This window comes from Grammomys surdaster, unplaced genomic scaffold (genome assembly GCF_004785775.1).
Source record: "Grammomys surdaster isolate TR1022 unplaced genomic scaffold, NIH_TR_1.0 130, whole genome shotgun sequence".
In the NCBI taxonomy this organism is placed as follows: Eukaryota; Metazoa; Chordata; class Mammalia; order Rodentia; family Muridae; genus Grammomys; species Grammomys surdaster.
Genome location: NW_021604588.1, coordinates 1880858 through 1900113, shown reverse-complemented (window position 1 = coordinate 1900113; position 19256 = coordinate 1880858). Strand labels below are relative to the sequence as shown.

The 19256-nt window shown below is 41.7% G+C and overlaps 1 protein-coding gene across 3 annotated transcripts in view; it reads left to right on the top strand.

The window, feature by feature from the left end:
* The first annotated feature begins 6060 nt into the window (after window positions 1–6060).
* The window catches only part of Tdrd5 (tudor domain containing 5), a 47943-nt gene continuing 34747 nt past the window's right edge, over window positions 6061–19256 (top strand). The window contains exons 1-6 of one of the 3 annotated variants that reach the window (XM_028760806.1): window positions 6061–6294; window positions 6861–7253; window positions 9248–9441; window positions 13563–13646; window positions 14705–14761; window positions 18598–18751. In XM_028760806.1, coding sequence (XP_028616639.1) covers window positions 6063–6294; window positions 6861–7253; window positions 9248–9441; window positions 13563–13646; window positions 14705–14761; window positions 18598–18751 — 1114 coding nt within the window. In that variant the 5' untranslated portion in view covers window positions 6061–6062. The remainder of the gene's footprint in view (window positions 6295–6860; window positions 7254–9247; window positions 9442–13562; window positions 13647–14704; window positions 14762–18597; window positions 18752–19256) is intronic. The other 2 variants (XM_028760815.1, XM_028760798.1) reach the window with 2 other exon arrangements.

The following is a 19256-nucleotide window of genomic DNA, read 5'->3' as shown; positions in this document are numbered from 1 at the left end:
CACACATACACACACACACACACACACACACACACACATACACACAGAGACCCCTCACTCCAACACACATACATATACACATATACACACACACAGAGACACCCCTCACTCCAACATACACACACACACAGAGACCCCTTACTCCAACACACACACAAACCCCTTCACTCCAACACACACAGAGACCCTTCACTCCAACACACACACACACCTCATTCCAACACACACACACAGACTTGAAAGAAAGATGTGGGGAAACAAGGACAGAGACCTGGGCTGGAGCTGAGGTTTACATATAAAAATTTACATTTTTAACGGGGCTGGAGCGAAGTTGTCTTCCAGTGGTGGGTAATAGTGGGTTAAGATATCTAAGGTGTATGTAAGTTGGAGGAACTGTTAACAGACTTGAACCCTGATACCAAATGGCCAAAACTGGGCATTAATGTTCAAAGCCTAGGAAAGTAGGAATAATGTATATTGATTCTATCATGGGCTTCTAATAACCTTTACTATCCTCTTCAAAATGTTCTCTAAGGCTCTGATAGGAACAAACAAAAAGAACTTAGTCTAAGTACTACCGTTTCTGTTAGGCTCCACGTAATCATAAGGAGAAAATAGATTCAAGGTCCCAGGCCCAGGGGGAGCTGGGGACTTCCCAGTAGTTGAACAGCTTCTATTATAAGAGTTCAGAAATCTCAGGGATAACTTATAAGGAAACAGTTGTCTGAATCCAGACATATCAAAGACAACTTCCCCATCTTGCTGGCAGGGTCTAAAGAAATTCGTGTTCTCAGACCCAGGAACCTGGTCCTATTCTGATTGATGAAAACTCCCTTGCTCAACCCCTTATGTCAAAATATGATTGAACAACGTTACAGCCTACCCTGCTCCCTTGTACTTCCTGGCTTTATCCTTTATAAATATGCTATGCAGCATTTCTTCAGGGTCCTGGTTCAATTCCCGAGTCTGTTCTTCAGCCCTGATCCATCCATATCAATCCATATCAGCTTGATTACAATAGATTTTTGTCATCTGTATCGACCTGATATTTGAATGATGTTGGCTTTAAGCAGACTCCACAACAGCTCCAAGTCCTGTGTTTGCCTAGCATGCACAAAGGACCTCAGCTCAATCCCCAACACGTCAAAAAGTTCCAGAAACTTTTACTGACTTCCTAAGGCAAGAATGTGTGTAGGAGCAGCTGCAATTGAAATTCACTCCCAGATTGCAAGCCGGTTGGGTTGGCGCTGTGAGGAGACCAGGTGGACGCTGTTAATTACCAGACAACAGAAAGATCATTGGCCATCATGACAGACAGGGAAAACAAGTGGTCACCTGACCTACAGAGTTCTCTGGTGACATAGGGCCCAAGGAATGGTCTCCACAAACAACCCACTTAGACTTGTGTGTGTGTGTGTGTGTAGCAACAACAACAACAAAAAAAACCCAGCAAAACACAGGCTTTATGTTTTGGGACTAGAAACTTCTCCTGTCCTGTCCTAAGTCCTACAAAGACTTAGTTCTAAGTACTAAATCCAGATTCCAGATCCACAGCCCTTAAATGAAATCCAAGATTGAAACATTCCATCCTGCAGCAAAGCTCTTTAAACAGCAAGTAAACAACTCAAACAGCTTAAGACCTGAAACTGACCAGATTCACTAGGCCCTGCCCTGCCAGAGTAAGCAATAAAGGCTGAAAGTCTCTCCTTTTTTTTTTTTGGGTGGGGGGAGAGGAATGGGTTTATTTGCTTTACACCTCCATTATTGGAAAAAGGTCAGTACAGAAATTCAAACAGTGCAGGAACCTGGAGGGATGCAGGAGCCAATGCAGAAGCCATGGAAGGGTGCTCCTTGCTGCCTTCCTTAATTGTTCAGTCTGCTTTCTTTTAGAATTCAGGACCACCAGCCCAAGAACTATACTCCCTACAATGAAGTGAACCCTCTCCATCAATCACTAACCATAAGATACCCTACAGACTTGGCTACACTTACATCTTTTAGAGGCTTACATCTTTTAATTGAAGTTTCCTCCTGTCAGATGACTTTAACTAGTATCAAGTTGACATAAAGCTATCTAGCACATGGATTTTATTCTTTGAGTTATAATTCCATGTTAGTTTTGGGTGTAAGGGCTAACTGGGTCATTTCAACCTATAGCTTCCTCTTTTTCATGTTTACTGTAAAAGAGTACTACTGAGATCCTGTTTGCCACTCTGAACTCTCTAACATGATCTCCAGTTATTCATACTCCAGAAAGTAAATGTTAGAGCCAAGACCATATTTTGTTCATTTTACACCCATGGGAAAAAAAAAGTCTTAACTAAGTCAAGCTGTCAAGAAGACTCTGAGACCAGACCTGCTGCCCGGAGGAAGCAGAAATCAGCAGAGCTGCCTGGGAGAGGTTTAGACCAACTGAGTCACTTTAAAAGAACGGGTTCCAACCTGTTGAGCTGCCTGTAGGCTGTGCATTGTGTTTCAGGTTCCCAGCTTTTGTGAGGTATCACCCTTGTTGGGGTGGGCTTGGGTGATGAGGCAGCTGTATCTGAGTCTTTTCTGTTCCAGTAAGTAACCCCAATAATACTCATTGGTTCAATACCAAGCTGGACTTGGGTGGTAACTATACTGTGCCTGTGATGAGCTTCCTATGAGAGAGAGTGTCAACGTGTGTGACATCTCCCTAGAAAAAATTTTGTCACACAATGATGGCAAACCTTCATCTCAGGCTTTCCTCAAAAAAACTGAGACCTCTTATGAATAGCTATCTTAGAGAAAATACTCAAACTTTGCAGTGACCACCATTTGTCAACTCCAAACTTAATAGTTGCATTCACTGTATGCCATCACTGTTTTAAGCTTATATGACTTAGGGAGATAAGTGACATTTTGGTTCAGGTTTGCCTTTGCATAGGGCTAGTGGGACTGAATTTATCACCTACTTATGAGTCTTGTTATTAAGTGAATTGTTGCAATAAGTAATTTTAGCCGTGGATGGAATTCCTGTATCGCCATATTCGATTGTGGAGTAAGGTATTTTTGTGATAGGAAACTTCAAGTGGAGAGAGTATCCCTGACGATCTGCAGAGGTTATCACCACAACAGAAAGAAACCAACGAGATGGTTCTCATGCTGTTCCCAGCTAAGCCCTTTCCAAACAGAGGACGCTACTCCTTAAGGAAGCAGTGCCATACTGTGCATTCTCTATCCCTCTCCAATAACCTTCTTAAAATTCAATTTTTGTTTTTTTCTACCTGTTAGGGTTAGTTTGTCAACTCCCCACAACCTAGAGTTGTGTAGGAAGAGAATCTCAATGAAGATTGTCTACATACGGTTAACCTGTGGAATATTTTGCTGATTTGGTTAATTTAGCTAAGATGACCCATTCTGAGTGTGAACGTCACCACCACCCTGGATCATATAAAAGAGAATGAGCTGATCACTAAACATGTGTTTTCTCTCTGCTCTGGACTGCAGATGTTACGAGCAGCATACGGGTCCTTCCTTGACTTCCCCAGTGATAGATTGTAACTTGGAATTCTGAGCTAAAATAAACCCCTTTACCCTGGTTGGTTTTTTGTCAGGGTATTTTATCACAGCAACAGAAATAAAACTAGAATACTATTCATCATTCTATTACAACCTGCATCAAAGCCAGACATGTTGGTCCACACCATAGTCTGTCCATAGCAGAGGCAAGAGAATCTCATTGAGGACAGCCTGAGCTAAACAATACTCTTTCTCAAAAAAGTTAACTTTCTCAGTAGGAATAAAATATAAAATTAACCTACACAGACTTCTTGGTGCTAAGTGTGTTACCTTTTGTAATTTCAGATCATTTGGTATGAGAATCTGGGGTGGTATCCTTTTTGAGGGAGTCATCCAGTGAGTTATTTTCTGAAAACATTTTCACTCCACTCTCTCTCTCTTTTTTTTTTTGGTTTCTCGAGACAGGGTTTCTCTGTGTAGTTCTGGCTGTCCTGGAACTCACTCTGTAGATAAGGCTGGCCTCGAACTCAGAAATCCGCCTGTCTCTGCCTCCCAAGTGCTGGGATTAAAGGCGTGCGCCACCACCGCCCGGCTCACTCCACTCTCTTAATGTTGACTTGCTAAGGTAAAAGGATATCAGATTCAGCTGGGTGGATTTTACTTGAATGGCAGTTTAATTTCCACAGTTTTAGAGATGGCTGTTTATAACTAAAATCTGATTCCTTTTCTCCTAGGCTTTGTGTAAGAAGGGATTTTTGTTGTAGTTCCGAGGACTAAATGGGCCCTTAAAAATATGAAGACGTGTTCCTTCTAAAACGTGTCATTGGGTGGGTGGGGGATGGGGTAAGGGGACAACATATGAAATGTAAATAAAACATCCAATAAAAAAAAAAAAAAAAAAAAAAAAAAAAAAAAAAAAAACGTGTCATTGAAATTTGGGTCCATTTTTCACCTTAGGATATTCTTTTCTGTTAATCTACTTATCAGATACTCCTTCTCTACTATAAACCGAAACATATAAATCCTTTCCAGTTTCAGTTTTTAAGAGATTCTTTAATATTCCTCATTCATTGATGGAACATTTTGTTCTCTTGGAATATTTACTTACAGGTTTTAGGCACAAGAGTGTGTGTAGGGATCCCGCCCCCTTTATGCAACTCAACCCATCTCCAGCCGGTGGCTTTTCCTCTTTCCACCTCCAGAGTGCTGGTCTCAATAGGTGTACATCACCCCACCTAGTTTCCGGTCTCTTAATTTGAATTTTTTGAGTATCTTTTAGTTTGTCCATTTAAAGAGTGCATAGTGTTAAGGGAAAGGTATTCATATCCTGCATTTCTACTTGCTAGTTTTTGAGGACTCTAGTTTACAAATCCAACTAACATATCCAAATGAAATTATCCCATGTAGTCTCCTACGTCTCTTCTTTCCATTGCCCCTGGGATGCTCTTCATTCCAAAAGTCCGTCCACCCATCCATTCTTCTCTTCTAGGAGTCAAAGTCGCTTGTAACTCAGCAGTAATCCTCAAGCCAGAACCAGACTCGCTCTTAATCCCCCTCCACCCCACCCCAATAAGCGCAGACCTTCGGGGCGGGGTGGGGGGCACCGGTCCTGGCTCAGCAGGATCCGCAGGTGCCTCCGCCGCGGTCCCCGCCTCCCGCAGGTGCCTAGGGGCGAGGCTGGGCGAGGCGGCTGGGCGCGTTTGGAGGAGGTCCTTCCGCGCCTACATCTTCCCGCCGCGCCGGGAGGAGACGGGCGCAGCAGGTTGCAGCGCCACCCAGGGGTGGGAGACGGGCCTCGGCCTCACCCGCACCCACACGGCGGGTCTCCGCTAACCGTCACACCGGCCGCGCCCCCTCGCGTGGAACGGTGGCGCACAGGAGCGGACGGCCCGCGGTGCGCAGGCGCACGAGACCCTCGCCGGCTCGCCTTCTCCGCGGCCCTTCAGAGCATCCCGGACTTGGGCGGCGCGCAACGGCAGCGCCTGGTGTGAGGGAGCGAGGCCGGCGAGCCGCAGCCAGGTAGTGGCGGGCCACAGAGGGATGCGCTACTGCCGTCCTCAGCACGACTTCCCGACTCAGGTCACGGGAAGAGCGCGGGGCAGACCGGAGGACCGGGCTGAGGGAGGGGACCCCCGCCCCTTCTCGAGCCGAGCGAGGCGTCTGGGCGGCCTGTGATCGGTTCACACTTCTTCCTGGTCGCTCCTGCTGAGAGATTCAATCTGATACTGAGCTGCAGTGGGGAATGACACCCTCTAAGGAGCTTGAGATTATCTTTTAAGCATCCTTATCAGCTGGGCCCAGTTGGGATTTATTACCAGCCAGCCGCAAGGATTGGGAGGGCTCATCACTACAAGCTGAACTTTGGAGTTTATAGTGAGTGAGAGTTTGTGGTGTGCAAGCCTTGGAACATTCAAGGTATTGCTTCAGCCTTATCGCCTTTAAAACTCACATCTGAGTTTTTATATTCCATGACTGGTCGTTAAAGGGTTTTTTTGTTTGCTTGCTTGCTTTTGGGGTTTGTGCTGCCATGGTTTATCCACTCTCAAGAGCAATTTTTTCCCCTTAAATCCTATAGCACAATGTCTGAACAAGAGCGTATACAGGACTGTCTGAGGAAAGAGATAAGGGCCCTTCTTATTTCCACTAAAGATGGTTTGACTCCACAACAGTTGGAAAAGGAGTACCTTTTGATGGTTGGCAACCATCTACCCCTCCGAATCCTTGGATATCGGTCCACAATGGAATTGGTGCTGGATATGCCTGATGTGGTCAGTGTCTGCCCCTGTGGGGATGGTACTGTAATACTGAAAGGTATGTTTAAGACTTTGGAAGGTCTATATAACCCTTTATAATTAAAACGTGCTACTCAGTAAAGAACTGTCCTAGCTCTTCAGCTATCCTGTATCTCAGGGCAGCGGATCTTAACTGGGTTGGTGGTCATGGGTGCCTTTGAGGTTGCAGGGCAAGTGAGGGCAAAGGAAAACCAAAACAACTTCCCAAATCCCCATTCTCCAGAAGAATGGATATTCTCAAAACTGTATTTGCACAGTTTCAGATCACTGTTTTTTAAGTTCCAAAGACTCATTTTTAAATTTCATTAAGCACAAAAAAAGTCATGGTGGGCAAGTTTCTTCAACCCAAGAGTCTTGAGACTTCCAGACACTAATGAGCAGTAATAGCACTTTTTCCAGCTGTTAGAGGAGTTAGGAAGCTATTAGTCAGAATGTAAGAAATGATGGAACCAAGAGCTTTGTGTCATCTACATAAACAGCTCTTTAGAGGGTTAAAAATTGCCTGTGTAATTGTAGATGCAAAGGGTAAATGGAGTATGTATTTTACCTGAAAGTGATTTCTCCACCACCCCCATATCTCCTCAGCCATTCCAGATGAATCCACCAAAGGAATAGCAAGCTTGGTTGCGAAGCAGAGAAGGAGCCATAAGGTCCGGAACTCCATGCAGAAGGGAAGAAGCAGCGTTTGCCCTGGCCGGGTGCCTTACCGGGGAAGGGTGCCCCCTATTCTTCCAGCTGTAGTGAAGAGTGAGTTGAAAGACCTTTTGGCATTGTCTCCTGTTCTCCTTTCTGACTTTGAAAAGGCATTTGCCAAGCGTTTTGGACGATCATTTCAGTATATGCAGTATGGATTCCTCTCTATGTTTGAAGTGCTGAATGCAGCTTCGGATGTCATTTCTGTAGAGCAGACCAGAGCAGGTTCTCTGTTGACACTAAAAAAGAGTATATCAGAGGAAAAGCAGAGAGGATGGCCAGCAGGTAAGCCCGTCAGCCTTAATAATTGTGTCGTGCCCACAAACTCTCGAAAATGTGGTTACCTAAACAAGACTCTGCACAGAGACAACAGCAGTTGATCCGTCAGCCTGGTGGGGATGTCTCAGAAGGTTCCGTCTATGCCAAGGTGAACAGCTACAGGCAGTTAATGGCTTCGAAAATCGAATCTGTCTTCTCCAAGGATGAGCCTTGTGATAGATTTTCTAGTCCCAAGCAGTCAGTGCTAAATATATTTACATATGAACAACACCAAATGAGCTCAGCAGGAGGGGTGTGTTTGTGTTTGTGCGTGCGTGCGTGCGTGCGTGCGTGTGTGCGTGTGTGTGTGTGTGTGTGTGTATACAGTAATTGAAGAGGTCACAAATTTGAGAGAGAGTTGGAGGACATAGGAAGAGTTGGAGGGCAGACAGAAGTGGAAATGATATAAACACACCACTCATGTATACAATTCTCAAACACTTTTAAATTAGAAACAATGATTGTGGGGCTGGGGAGATGGCTGCTCTCCCTGTGAACTCAGTTCCCAGTACCCACAGGGTATCTCACAGTTATCTATAACTCCAGTTCCAGAGGATCTGACCCCCTCTTCTGGCCTAGGTGGGCACCAGGCATGTATGTGTTACACAGACATATATTCAGACAAAACACACATCACACAAAAAATACCTTTAAAAATGATTGGGCTGTGGGTGAGTGTTAGAGCAACTCTAGAAAGGGATTGAAGGGTTAAACTCCGTGAGTTTGTTACAGTAAAATCGTGTCTGCCACTTGTAAGTTAAATAATCTTAGGCAAGGCAGTTAGTCTTCGTAAGTCTTGGTCCAGATCTCTGCTGTAGATACAATACATGGGATTTGGAGTTGTACTGAGGGCCTTACACGAGCCGGGCAGAGGAGAACCTGGCATTCAGGAAGTTCATACTGTGTGGTAGATGAGCTCCAGACTCAGGTAGTCACCACTCTAGACCCTGGACAGAATGTGTACACTAATCAGGGAAGGGGAGCTTGTTTCAGAGAACTTTATGTCTGTTTAGCTGACCTTTTCCTCCAAAGTCTGCATTTAGATTAAAGTAGGTAAGTCGCGAGAATGTGTCATGAGTTTGCAGTGTTAAGCCAGTGGGTGACGTAGTTCTGTAAAGATATGAGGATATGCTGTGCTCAGAGACAGCTCTGGGTGCCAGTGCATGCCAGGGGAGGCCTCTCAACCTTCTCAAGGTTCTTCCAGGGCTCAGATTAAGAGGATTCAGCTGTGCTATGGAGCTTACAGAAGGGCTGGGTGTGTAACCAGCTCACTGCTAGGGCACTTGCCTAGCGCATGCAAGGCCCTGGGTGTGTATTTCAGCACTCGAAGGAGAAAACAAACAAAAAACTATTTAAAGCAATTTGCCAACCTTTACTGAACCTTTACTGAATGTTGGAGTGGGTATTCTTCCCAGTAATTGGCTTGTTCACATTTCTTGTTCATGACTCATTTCCCATATCTTCAGATATCTCAGAAGCAATAGATGTATTTAGTAAACTTGATGTTTGGGGTAAAGGAAACACTAGACCATGATCATTTTCAGGGGACACAGGTACTGTGGAATACAGTTTCCAATAGAGAACTTACATTTTAGGACTGTGTCCCCCTTGCTTTTCTTCACACCTACCATGAGTAGCATAGCTCTATGCAGATTGCATAGTTGGGCACTCTTTGGTCTTTGAAATGAAATGCAGTTTTTAAGGTTTTTGCCTATAAAATGCTACTTCCCAGTTACAGTCAGGTGACCTTATATGGAGTTTTAGAGAGCAACAATCTTTTCAATATCATAATTTCTTAGTGTTTTTTTTTAAAGAATGACTAATCACATAGTATATAAGTTTTATTGAATATATACATTCTCCCTTCTAAACTGAGAGCAGTTAGTATACAGTAGTCTTTTTCTGTAAAACTCCTGGGAAATGACTATTCACTGTCTTTTCTTCTTCTTTCTTAACAAAAGGTAAAATTTTTACTCAGCCATTTAGAATGAAACAACAGGTGTCATATTCTACAGGATTCTCAGTAACGAAGACACGCTTTTCACAACCCACTTCAAATATGGAGCCCCCAAAGCAAGTACTGAGCATGGAGAAGATACCCACGTTTAATGCAGTGGAGACTTCAAGGCTGAACCATACTGAAAAATTAAACCAGGTAAGGTGCTTGAGTTTGGGGATAGAGAAATACCAAGAATATGTTTTCCAGTTGAGCAGTGTTATGAGTTAGACCCAATGGGAAAGCTGATCTCGGAACAGTTGAAACCTGAGGCGAGAGAGTGGGTACACTCATTAAAGGCACTGGCTGCTCTTGCAGAGGACCTGGGCTCAATTCCCAGCACGTGGTGGCTCACAGTCCTCTGTAACTCCAGTTCCAGGGGATCTGATGTCCTCTTCTGGCCTCTCCTGGCACGAGGCCACAGACATATGTGCAACCATTCACCTATATACATAAAATAATAAAAACAAAAGTTGTTTTATCCATTCGTTGACCACAGATGTGACTAAGCTTCTTGTCTGGTGATAGTGATTTAGAGAGATTCGAGAGGCAGCAGTTTTATCAGCTTCTGGTATTTTTTGGTATTTTTTGGCAGATACTTCTTGTCTGTACCTCCAGTTCCAGCTTCTGTTTAGAACTATGTTATTTGATTTTACGCTGGAGAATATGTCTAATAACCATGTTAGGTATCTATTTGTGTACATAGTTGCCATTTGTATATTGTCTTTGGAATATCACAGTATTTGGTCCTTAGAAAATTTGCTTTTGTCATTTTATTGAAATGGAAGAATTCAGTACATTCTGGGTATGCCTTTTAACGTTTAAAAAATGCAGACATTTTCCTCCTGGTTTATGGTTTGACTCTATTTTTTTAGATTTATTTATTTTATTCCATGTGCATGAGTGTTTTGAATGTATGGATGAATGTGCACCATGAGCATGCCCGGTGGCTATAGAGTCCACGAGAGGGCATCAGGTCTCCTGGAACTGCAGTTAACAAATGGTTGTGAGCCAGCAGGTAGATGCTGGGAAATGAACCTGGGACTTCTGCAGGAGGAAATTCTGGAAATCACTGAACTTTTCCTCCAGCCCCACTTTTCCTCTTAATCTTGTCTTTTATAAAATTGAAGTCCTCGATTCTGGCAGTCTAATTTTCTCAGAGTTTTCTCATATGGTTTCTGTTTATCTAATAGATCTTTATTCAATGTAAAATAACAAAAATTCCTTCTACATTTTTTCTAGGGTTTTGAGATTTAAATTATATAGCTAGAATTATTCCCAGCGTCACACTACTTTTTGTATAATATGCCAGGTATGAATTGACGTTTTCTGAATAAGGGCAGCAGTTACGGCAGTGCAGACTGCTGGACAGGCGTCCTTAGCACATCCCACTCCTGTCTTGTTAAAAAGATCCAGCTTTGGGGCTTTGTTGATTTTCCTTCTTTCTGTTATTTCCTGTTTACTTTGGATTGGTTTCTTCGACTCTTTTAATTTTTACTTTTTAGTTTGTATGAGTGTTTTGCTTGCATGTATATTTGTGCATCACATACCGCTTGATGCTGGGGAGGAATCCCAAAGAGAAAAGGGAGGTACAGATCCCCTCGAACTGGAATTGCGGATGGTTGTGAGCCTCCATGTGGGTGCTGGGAGCTGAACCCAGTACTCTGCAGGAGCAGCAAATGCTCTTAATCAGCGCTCTCCAGCCTCAGTTTCTTCTTAAGCCTAAGAATTGATTCTGCCCGTTTCCTGATGAAACATTTACGGCCATGCCTTTTTTCTAATATTGCTTTAACAACATCTCATAAATTTTGATGCATTTTTGTTCTTCCTCCTGTGAAATGTTTTCTGATTCTGTCATGGTTTCTGTTTTATCTCATGGATAGCGCTGTTTAGTTTTTAAACAGTTGTGTTTTTTTTTCAGAAGTTGGTATTTCTGTTGTACTTTAATTCTATTATGATCAGAAAACTTAAGTTTCATTTCTTACAAAATTAATGAAACCTACTATATAGCCCTATGCTTATTTTGGTAGATGTTTTATAATTCCAAAGAAGGCATTACTGTATTTGAGTAGAGCGTTCTGTGCCGACTAAGTCAATTTAACTACCATCATTCAGAATTTCTAAGTTTTTTTTACTGGTTTTCTGACTTTTTCATGAATTACTGAGGGAGGGGTATTGAAATCTTTAAATATAACTGTGGATTTGTCTGCTTTACCTTTCAGTTTGGTCACTTTTTTTCTTTTAGTCATTGTGAGCCTCTTCTGGCTGCACGCATGTGTAGCATTCCCACAGGACTCAGAAGCCAGTCTGCCTGTCACAGTAACTGAATTGTTTGTTTACCTACGCCGGTCCAGGGCTTGCTGGGTTTTTGTTTGTTTGTTTTTGTTTTTGTTTTGTTTTACAGGCCACTGGGTTTCCATTCTTTTGTTAGTCTTTCTTTTAAACCCAACCCTCCCTGTTCCCCCTCTACCTCCCCCCATTGTGTTTCATTTTGAGTATTTTCTCTGGCTGCCTTCAGAGTCTTGACCTTTTATAGTACAGCTGTTTATTGGGCTGTCAGTGTTGTAAACTTTTCATTGCCAAGTTTAACAAAGATACTTGAATAGTTACAGTAGCTGCTGTAGACTTAATTGCTATATATTCCCCCAAAATGCTTATGTTAAAACAATCTTTTAGAGATGAGGCCCTGGAGAGACAGAGTTTGATGAAATCTTGAAAGTGTCTGTTCCATCATTTATTTATTTATTTATTTATTTATCTTTTTTTTTTTTTTTTGGTGTTTTGTTTTTCGAGACAGGGTTTCTCTGTATAGGCCTGGCTGTCCTGGAACTCACTCTGTAGGCAGACTTGCCTTGAACTCAGAAATCCGCCTGCCCCTGCCTCCCAAGTGCTGGGACTAAAGGCGTGCGCCAGCACTGCCTAGCTTCTTCCTTTCTTTCTTAACAGTCAAGTCCTCACCACAGGTATTACAGGGAGTGAACTGGGCGGTCAGGATTTGCAGCATCTTTACATGCTCAGCCACCTCGCTAGCCCTGTTTTTATTCCTCTTGACATTTCTTATGCTAGACAGTCCAGAGACTAACCTGTGTATCTATTTTTGTAGCTAAGCTGACCAACATGTTTATTAAATCTTTGTTTTTTAAATTCAGAAAAAGATTAGCATGAACCATCTTTACCCAGGGAGTTATATGGTCTCTTGTCCACCCTTCAATCCTAATTATCTGTCGTCAGAATATAGTTCTGATACTGTGTATCTCGATACAAGTCTCTAGTATCTTTCTTTCTTGTATGTAACCTCCTTTAGTTGGAGGTTAAGGTGTTTTATAATATGTTTATTTACTGATGCCTCTAGGCAAACTTTGTGTGTGTGTGTGTGTGTGTGTGTGTGTGTGTGTGTGTGTGTGTAGACCTGAGGTTAATGATGGGTATCTTCCTCAGTGACTCTCCACTTCCCAAATTCAGGTCCTCAAATATCTACCCACCCTCCTCCTCACCTATGCTTTTAGGAGAGGACTTTGCATCCAAATACCCAGAAACTGTTGGTGAGTCTCTGTCACTGACACCCCCCACCCCCACCATTTCTTTTATCCTTTGCTTACATTACATAAAGGAACTTTCCCCTACTGCTCTTTTAAAAGGCCATTCATTTCACTTGTGCTGTGACTCGCACCCCTTCCTCCCTTTCAGGAACCTTCTAACAGCCCATGTCTTTCAGGAATTAGGCAGTCACTAAGTATTTAGTAATCTAAGTAACTGCAGAAAATGGATGGTAAGTATCCTTTCTGGACAAAAGTATCCAACTAACTGGAGACTGTAGAACCTATTATAGATAATGCTGTTTATCTCAGAATATTCCTCAGTATCTAGTTTCATACAAATTTCATTTACATATTTGATACAATATAAACCGTCTCAGTGTGGGATGGGCTGGGAGTTTGCAGAGGGGAAACTGGGAAAGGGAATAACATTTGAAATGCAAATAAATAAAATATCCAATTAAAAAAATCTCAGTGCTACTTAAATTTTTTAAATTACTTACCTATGTGTCTACATATACTATGTGCATATACATATAATTTGTGTGTGTGAGTATATTCCTGTGAATACAGATGCCCACAGAGGTCAAAGGCTGGGAACTGAACTGAGGTCCTCTGCAAGAGCAACAAGTTCTCTTCACCACCGAGCAGGACTTGACCCGTTGACTGAACACATTTCGTTCTGTAGCTTGCTGACGTTTGTCTTTGACTTGTAAGAGATTTGACTTTTTCTTGTATTCACAGTTGGAGAGCACGTTCAAGTCAGTAATTGCACAGATCGGACCTGGAGGGACTGTGGATCCAGACCTAAAGCGCAAGATAAAATTTGTAAGTATTTTCCATTTCTTGGAAACAAAAATAATTGGTTTTCACATGTGGTTTGATTTAATTGCCTGCAGTGATTATTAGTTTTGTATTTCTAACTCATTGTTTCTAAAATAGTGATATATGAACACCAATTTTTATATAAAAAGTAATAAACATATACTGAAATTCTTGATGTGAAATTGTTTAGAAAATGGTTCTTCCAATAAATGTCCTCTTCCCTCTTTTTCCTTCCTTGCCCAACAAATCATCGTTGGCAAACAGCTGAAGATCTTTCCAGTTCAATTTTCTGTCCTGCAAATGTAATGCTATTGCACATGGTTAGTGTGGTCCAAAGTGTTTCACCTGGGAGGATCTGTGAGGGGCTAAAGGTGGAGTGGCTTTGGACCTTGTCTATTAAGGAAAGCCCTACAGTGAAGTCTCTTGCACATTTATGTATGTAATCTAGGTTGCCATCAGAGGCACTGGACATTTGGTTCCATGAGATAAAATTCTCTCCATTGAAAGAATTGAACAAGTGGACACTTCTGCAGATAGCTTTACTCCCAGCCACGTTTAAATGATAACAGTTTTACATTAGCTGCTTTTTTATGTCCTTCGTATTGGTTTACATGTTTGTATGATTGGCTGGTTTTATTGTTTTGTATTATTAGCATATGGAAACCCCTTGGTTGTTGTGTAATGGGCCAGTGTAGTCTGCCTTGAGGATTTTGGTCCTGATCTGAGTAAGGAAATGTCTGCATAGCTCCTCTGCCCTGAATTATACCAGTCCAGGTGCTGTGACTTTGACTTTGGTGAGAGACAGGCGAAAACCAACACACTCGGGCAGCAAAAACCGATACACTGGGGCAGCCTTCTCTTGTTGTTTTTGAAACTTGAACAAGTGTCTGGCAATTGTTTGTTCAAGGATGTTGTTCACAATACAGCACCAAAAATAGAGGAAATGTATTCATTGGTAAACAAAAAATTGATAAAAATATAGGTATTCATTTGTTAAACTAAGGATTATCGTGTGGCTCTTAATCTTGCAATTTTATCTTTGTTTCATTTCTATTGATTAGGTCGTATCTAAGTTTCCACAAGGTTTGTTTGTTTCTAAACTGCTTGGAGAATTTGAGGTAGGTGTTTTCTTACTCTTTGCAGTGTTTATTTTTCTTATGATAGACAAATTTTGCCATTTGCCTGGATCCTCTAGGTCTGTGCTATTAATACTTAAACCATCTTGTTTTATGGTTTAGTGACTTTTTCTTTATTATGATAAGGCTGGTTTAGAATATGGCTGGTAACAAATACCTGGTTATGGATAGGAAGAATGTTTTTACTACTTATCTTTATAACATCATTGAAATAATAATTAATGTATTTTTAAATGTGATAGTACCAAGAAGAGATGTGGAAAAATAGAACTCCTCATATACATTCTTGATTTTATATCCAGTAATGATATTAAGAATGAAGGTACTATAAAGACACTTAAGATAACCAAAAAATAGAGAAGTATAAACAGACCTGCATGGTAAGAAAAAAATATATAGTTTAAGCTAACTGAAATGATGCCAGATTAGAACTTGAGTCTTCTCGAAAGGCTGAAGAACAAAGGACGAAGTAAACATGTGGCTGTATCTGAAAGACTACTTGTTTTCACCAGTTAAAACATGCTACTGTGTAAAGCTAAAATGATGGCCTCTAGGTGGGTTTGTAACACAAAGCTGATGTACAAAGTGCAAATTGTTATACTTTCTGTGACTTGGAAAGTAACACTAAGAAGTTAAGGGTGTATATTATAATACCCAGAACAAACCATTAAAGATGTAGCGATAGCCATAAAGCCAACAGACAAAACCATTTGTATATATGCATGCAGTAAACTTGGGAAGGTGGGCAAAGAGAGCAGAGGAACAAGATATGGAATGCAAGATACAGATGGGAAGATAGGAATGGGAAGATACAGATAGGAAGATATGGATGGGAAGATACGGATGGGAAGATATGGATGGGAAGATATGGATGAAGTCATCTGAACTTTAAAACGGTGGGAGGGGGAACGGGATATATATGGGGTCGACTTATGGAGCATGGTAGCTCTAAATCATTAACATAAATGGACTAACAACTGTAATTAAGACAGCCTATCAGCCTGGTGGTGGTGGCACATTCCAATCTGGTCTAGAGAGTGAGTTCCAGGACAGCCAGGGCTACACAGAGAAACCCTGCCTCAAAAAACATAACAAAGCAAAAAAAAGAAGAAGGAGGAGGAGGAGGAAGAGGAGGAGAGGAAGACGACGACGACAGCCTGTGATACAGGATGCGAAGACCCAACTATATGCTGCTTGTGTAAATATAGTTCTTATGTGTTAAAGTCTCAGAAAGTTGTTTTTTTTTTTTTAAAAAAAAAAAACTTGACAATAGAAAAAATTGCAGACAGTGAAGGTAAGGAAAGAGTAAGACAGACTTTTTCCCAAATTATTTTATGTAGTTAACATAATAACCCAAAATAGATAAATATCAGGGCAGATCGATTCCCTGAAAAAGATGGGAAAGATGCAGTCTGTAAGCGCTGGGCATCAAAGAGCCACAGTGACTCAGGAGGAAGGCTGATGTCAGGGACAGGAGACATTCCATGATGGCTTAGGTCAGTTCCCTAGGGAGACAGACAATTAACATTGCCAGAAGAAAACAATACAGAATGAAACCAAATGACAATTCGAAGGAAGAGGGTTAGTGTCTGCTCTGATGAAGTACAAATACTCAAACAAGGTAGAGGAAAGGGTGAATATATCCAGAGGTTTTATTGTTACTTTATTGGCAGTGATAACTATTATTATTTTGAAATTATTGTTATATAATGTAGCATGACATAAGGGAATAATTATGAGGTGATTATAATACAAGAACATTTACTCTAATTGCATGAGTTGAACCTGGAACATGTCAGCAGATCAGTAAGGAAAGACTGAAGACTAGGTTCACATCTAAAGGACTTACAAATGAGTTTCAGGCTTTAATTGTAGGGGCTGAAAGCCTATCAGGTACATTCAGTTCTGTCAGTGCATACAGTTACAAAAGTTACCTAGACAACTTGGAAGGCCATAGGGAGCCGTTCATCTTTGAAGAATGGCAACTAAAGGTTGTTATTAGGGCTGGAAAGGAGCTGAGGGCTAGAACACTTAGACAGACGGCATGTGCAAGTCCTCAGTTCAGTGCCAGCCCAGATAACTAGTCAGCCATTGGCCTGATGTGCCTAAATGAGCCCTGTGGGCCAGTAACCAACAGTGATGAAACAACACTGTTAACACTTTGAAAAGAAACAGCTACTGTGTGCCCATCGAAGGACACACAGACTCATTGTAGCCTTGTCAGAGCAGCCAGGCCTGAGCTTGGTTCACTTGCCAACTGGCAGGAAGTCTTGTCTGCAGGACCAGTTTATCACTGGAAAATGTAGGAAATGTAGGAGGTTGGCGAAAATAAAAATGATGCAGTAGGATGTGTGCACAAACCTCGAAAGCAGAGTCTGAACTCTGAAGGAATCTATGCAAAAGAGAGTGGATGGAGCTCTGGGAAGGAAGGAAGGAAGGGGCAGGGGGTAGAACCATGCCAGCCTCCTTACTGCGTGTTGTTGGGGCCCAGTAGAACAGAAAGCACGCCAGTTAATCATAGAATATACCTGAGCTGTGTTTCATATAGTAATGTGGAATTACCTTTATAGTAACTGAAAAAGCAAGATGTAAAGCTTATATAATCTTGAGTTTTGACAATTTCTGCAAAGTTACACAAAAATTGTTAATAGTTATTTCTAGGGAGGAGATTGCTAGGTGACTGATACTAGGTGACATTTCAGGTGAGCAGAAACTTGATTTTTTTTTTAACTAAGTTTTAATTTGTGAGTGTTTTCACCATAATTTGTTTTTTACAATTGCTTTTTTCTTTCACAATTTCATATCTATAACTTTGAGAACCCCAATCCTTTAATTCATCCTCTTCTCCCTCTTGTTGAATACTTCCGTGGATCTTTTGAATACACTATTAAAAGTGCCTGCTTTGGCGTCTGGAGAGATGACTCAGAGGACCAGTGTTCAGTTTCCAGCACCCATGTCAGGTGGCTCTCAGTGGCCTGTACCACCAGCTCTAGAGGATCCAAAACTTCTGGCTTCTCAGGGGACCCACACATGCGCACATAGCTGCATGCAAACACAGTTTTAAAAAATTCTAAAAACCAAACACTAACTCCTTTGTATTTTAATCCTGCTCATGCTATGTTCAGCTAAATTGTTTTCACAGTTAATACAACACAGTTATCTGAGAAACTATTAGAGACCAATGAACAGAAGCAGAGAAGCTTTAACATGTACCATCTGAGGAAGCAGAAATAGGAATCCTATTTTCCATCCACCCTGCCCTGTCCTCTGCCAACTGTTTCCTGTGCTGTGCTGATGGGCAGATGTAACTATGACCTTCTGAATGATGGTCTGCCTGATCCTGGACCCCCACTTGTATGAGTGTTCATGAGAAGAGTCAGAAAGAGTTGAGTGCAGGATTGGAGCATCATGTGACACAGTCTGTGCCACCGCTGTACTTCTCTGAGGGGCCAGTCCTCTACAGAGCTGTCATGAAAGGCATTTAGTTCAGAAGCAAACTTGCACATCCTTAAAGCCTAGGCAGGAGAGAACTGTTGGTACCAAGAATAGCACAGATGTATGTGCACATGTGTGTACATGTGTATGTGGCACCTAGAGGTTGGCTTTGAGTGTTGTTCCTTAGCAGCTGTCCACCATGTGTCTTGAGAAAGGGTCTCCCTAGGACTGCCGGTTCAATGGTTAGGCTAGGTTGGCTGCCAGTGAAACAGGCTTTTACACTCAAGTTCGTGGAGCCTTAAGTATGTAGGTTGACAAAATCCAAATTAAAGCCTTGCCTAATATATCCAGAGTTTTTATGCCTTTCTATTTTTTTATGACAGCTAATTTTTAAAGAGCAACTTTCACCAAAACAATTAGGGTTCTTAAATGTGACAGAACTTGTTGGCGCTCTCAGTGACATTCTCCGAGTTGAGTTCAGTGAAGAAAAGCAAGATTTGCTTGTGTTTGATGCTGACCTGAAGCCTCTGCCACCTGGTGAGTTAAATGGCATCATACGGCCGCCATTTTTTATTAGAGAAAGCATTAAGAGTCACCAGTAGAATCACGTGACCCAAACACCTGCCATATTAGTCACAAAATGTTGGAATAATAACCTTTTTAGTGATAATTGTAATAAAGTTAACCAGTATTATTAGTTTAAAGTTTTAATTTTTTACAATTTAACTTACTTATTTGTTTATTTATTGAGACAGGTTTTTATTATGTAGCCCAGGCTGGCCTGGAACTCACTGTATAACCCAGCAGATCTTAAATTCATGGAAGTCTCTTGTCGCTACCTTCTGAGTGCTGGGGTTATAGGCGCGAGCCGCCACATGTAGCAATTTCTTCTTCTAACAGATTCGCATGTGTCCTTTGCTCAGTCCCCTCAATGGTAACATTTTGCAAAGGCATGAACACTATGGTGCTTTTATTTTATAAAATGTGTTTAGGGAAGGTGTGTGTGTGTGTGTGTGTGTGTGTGTGTGTGTGTGTGTGTGTG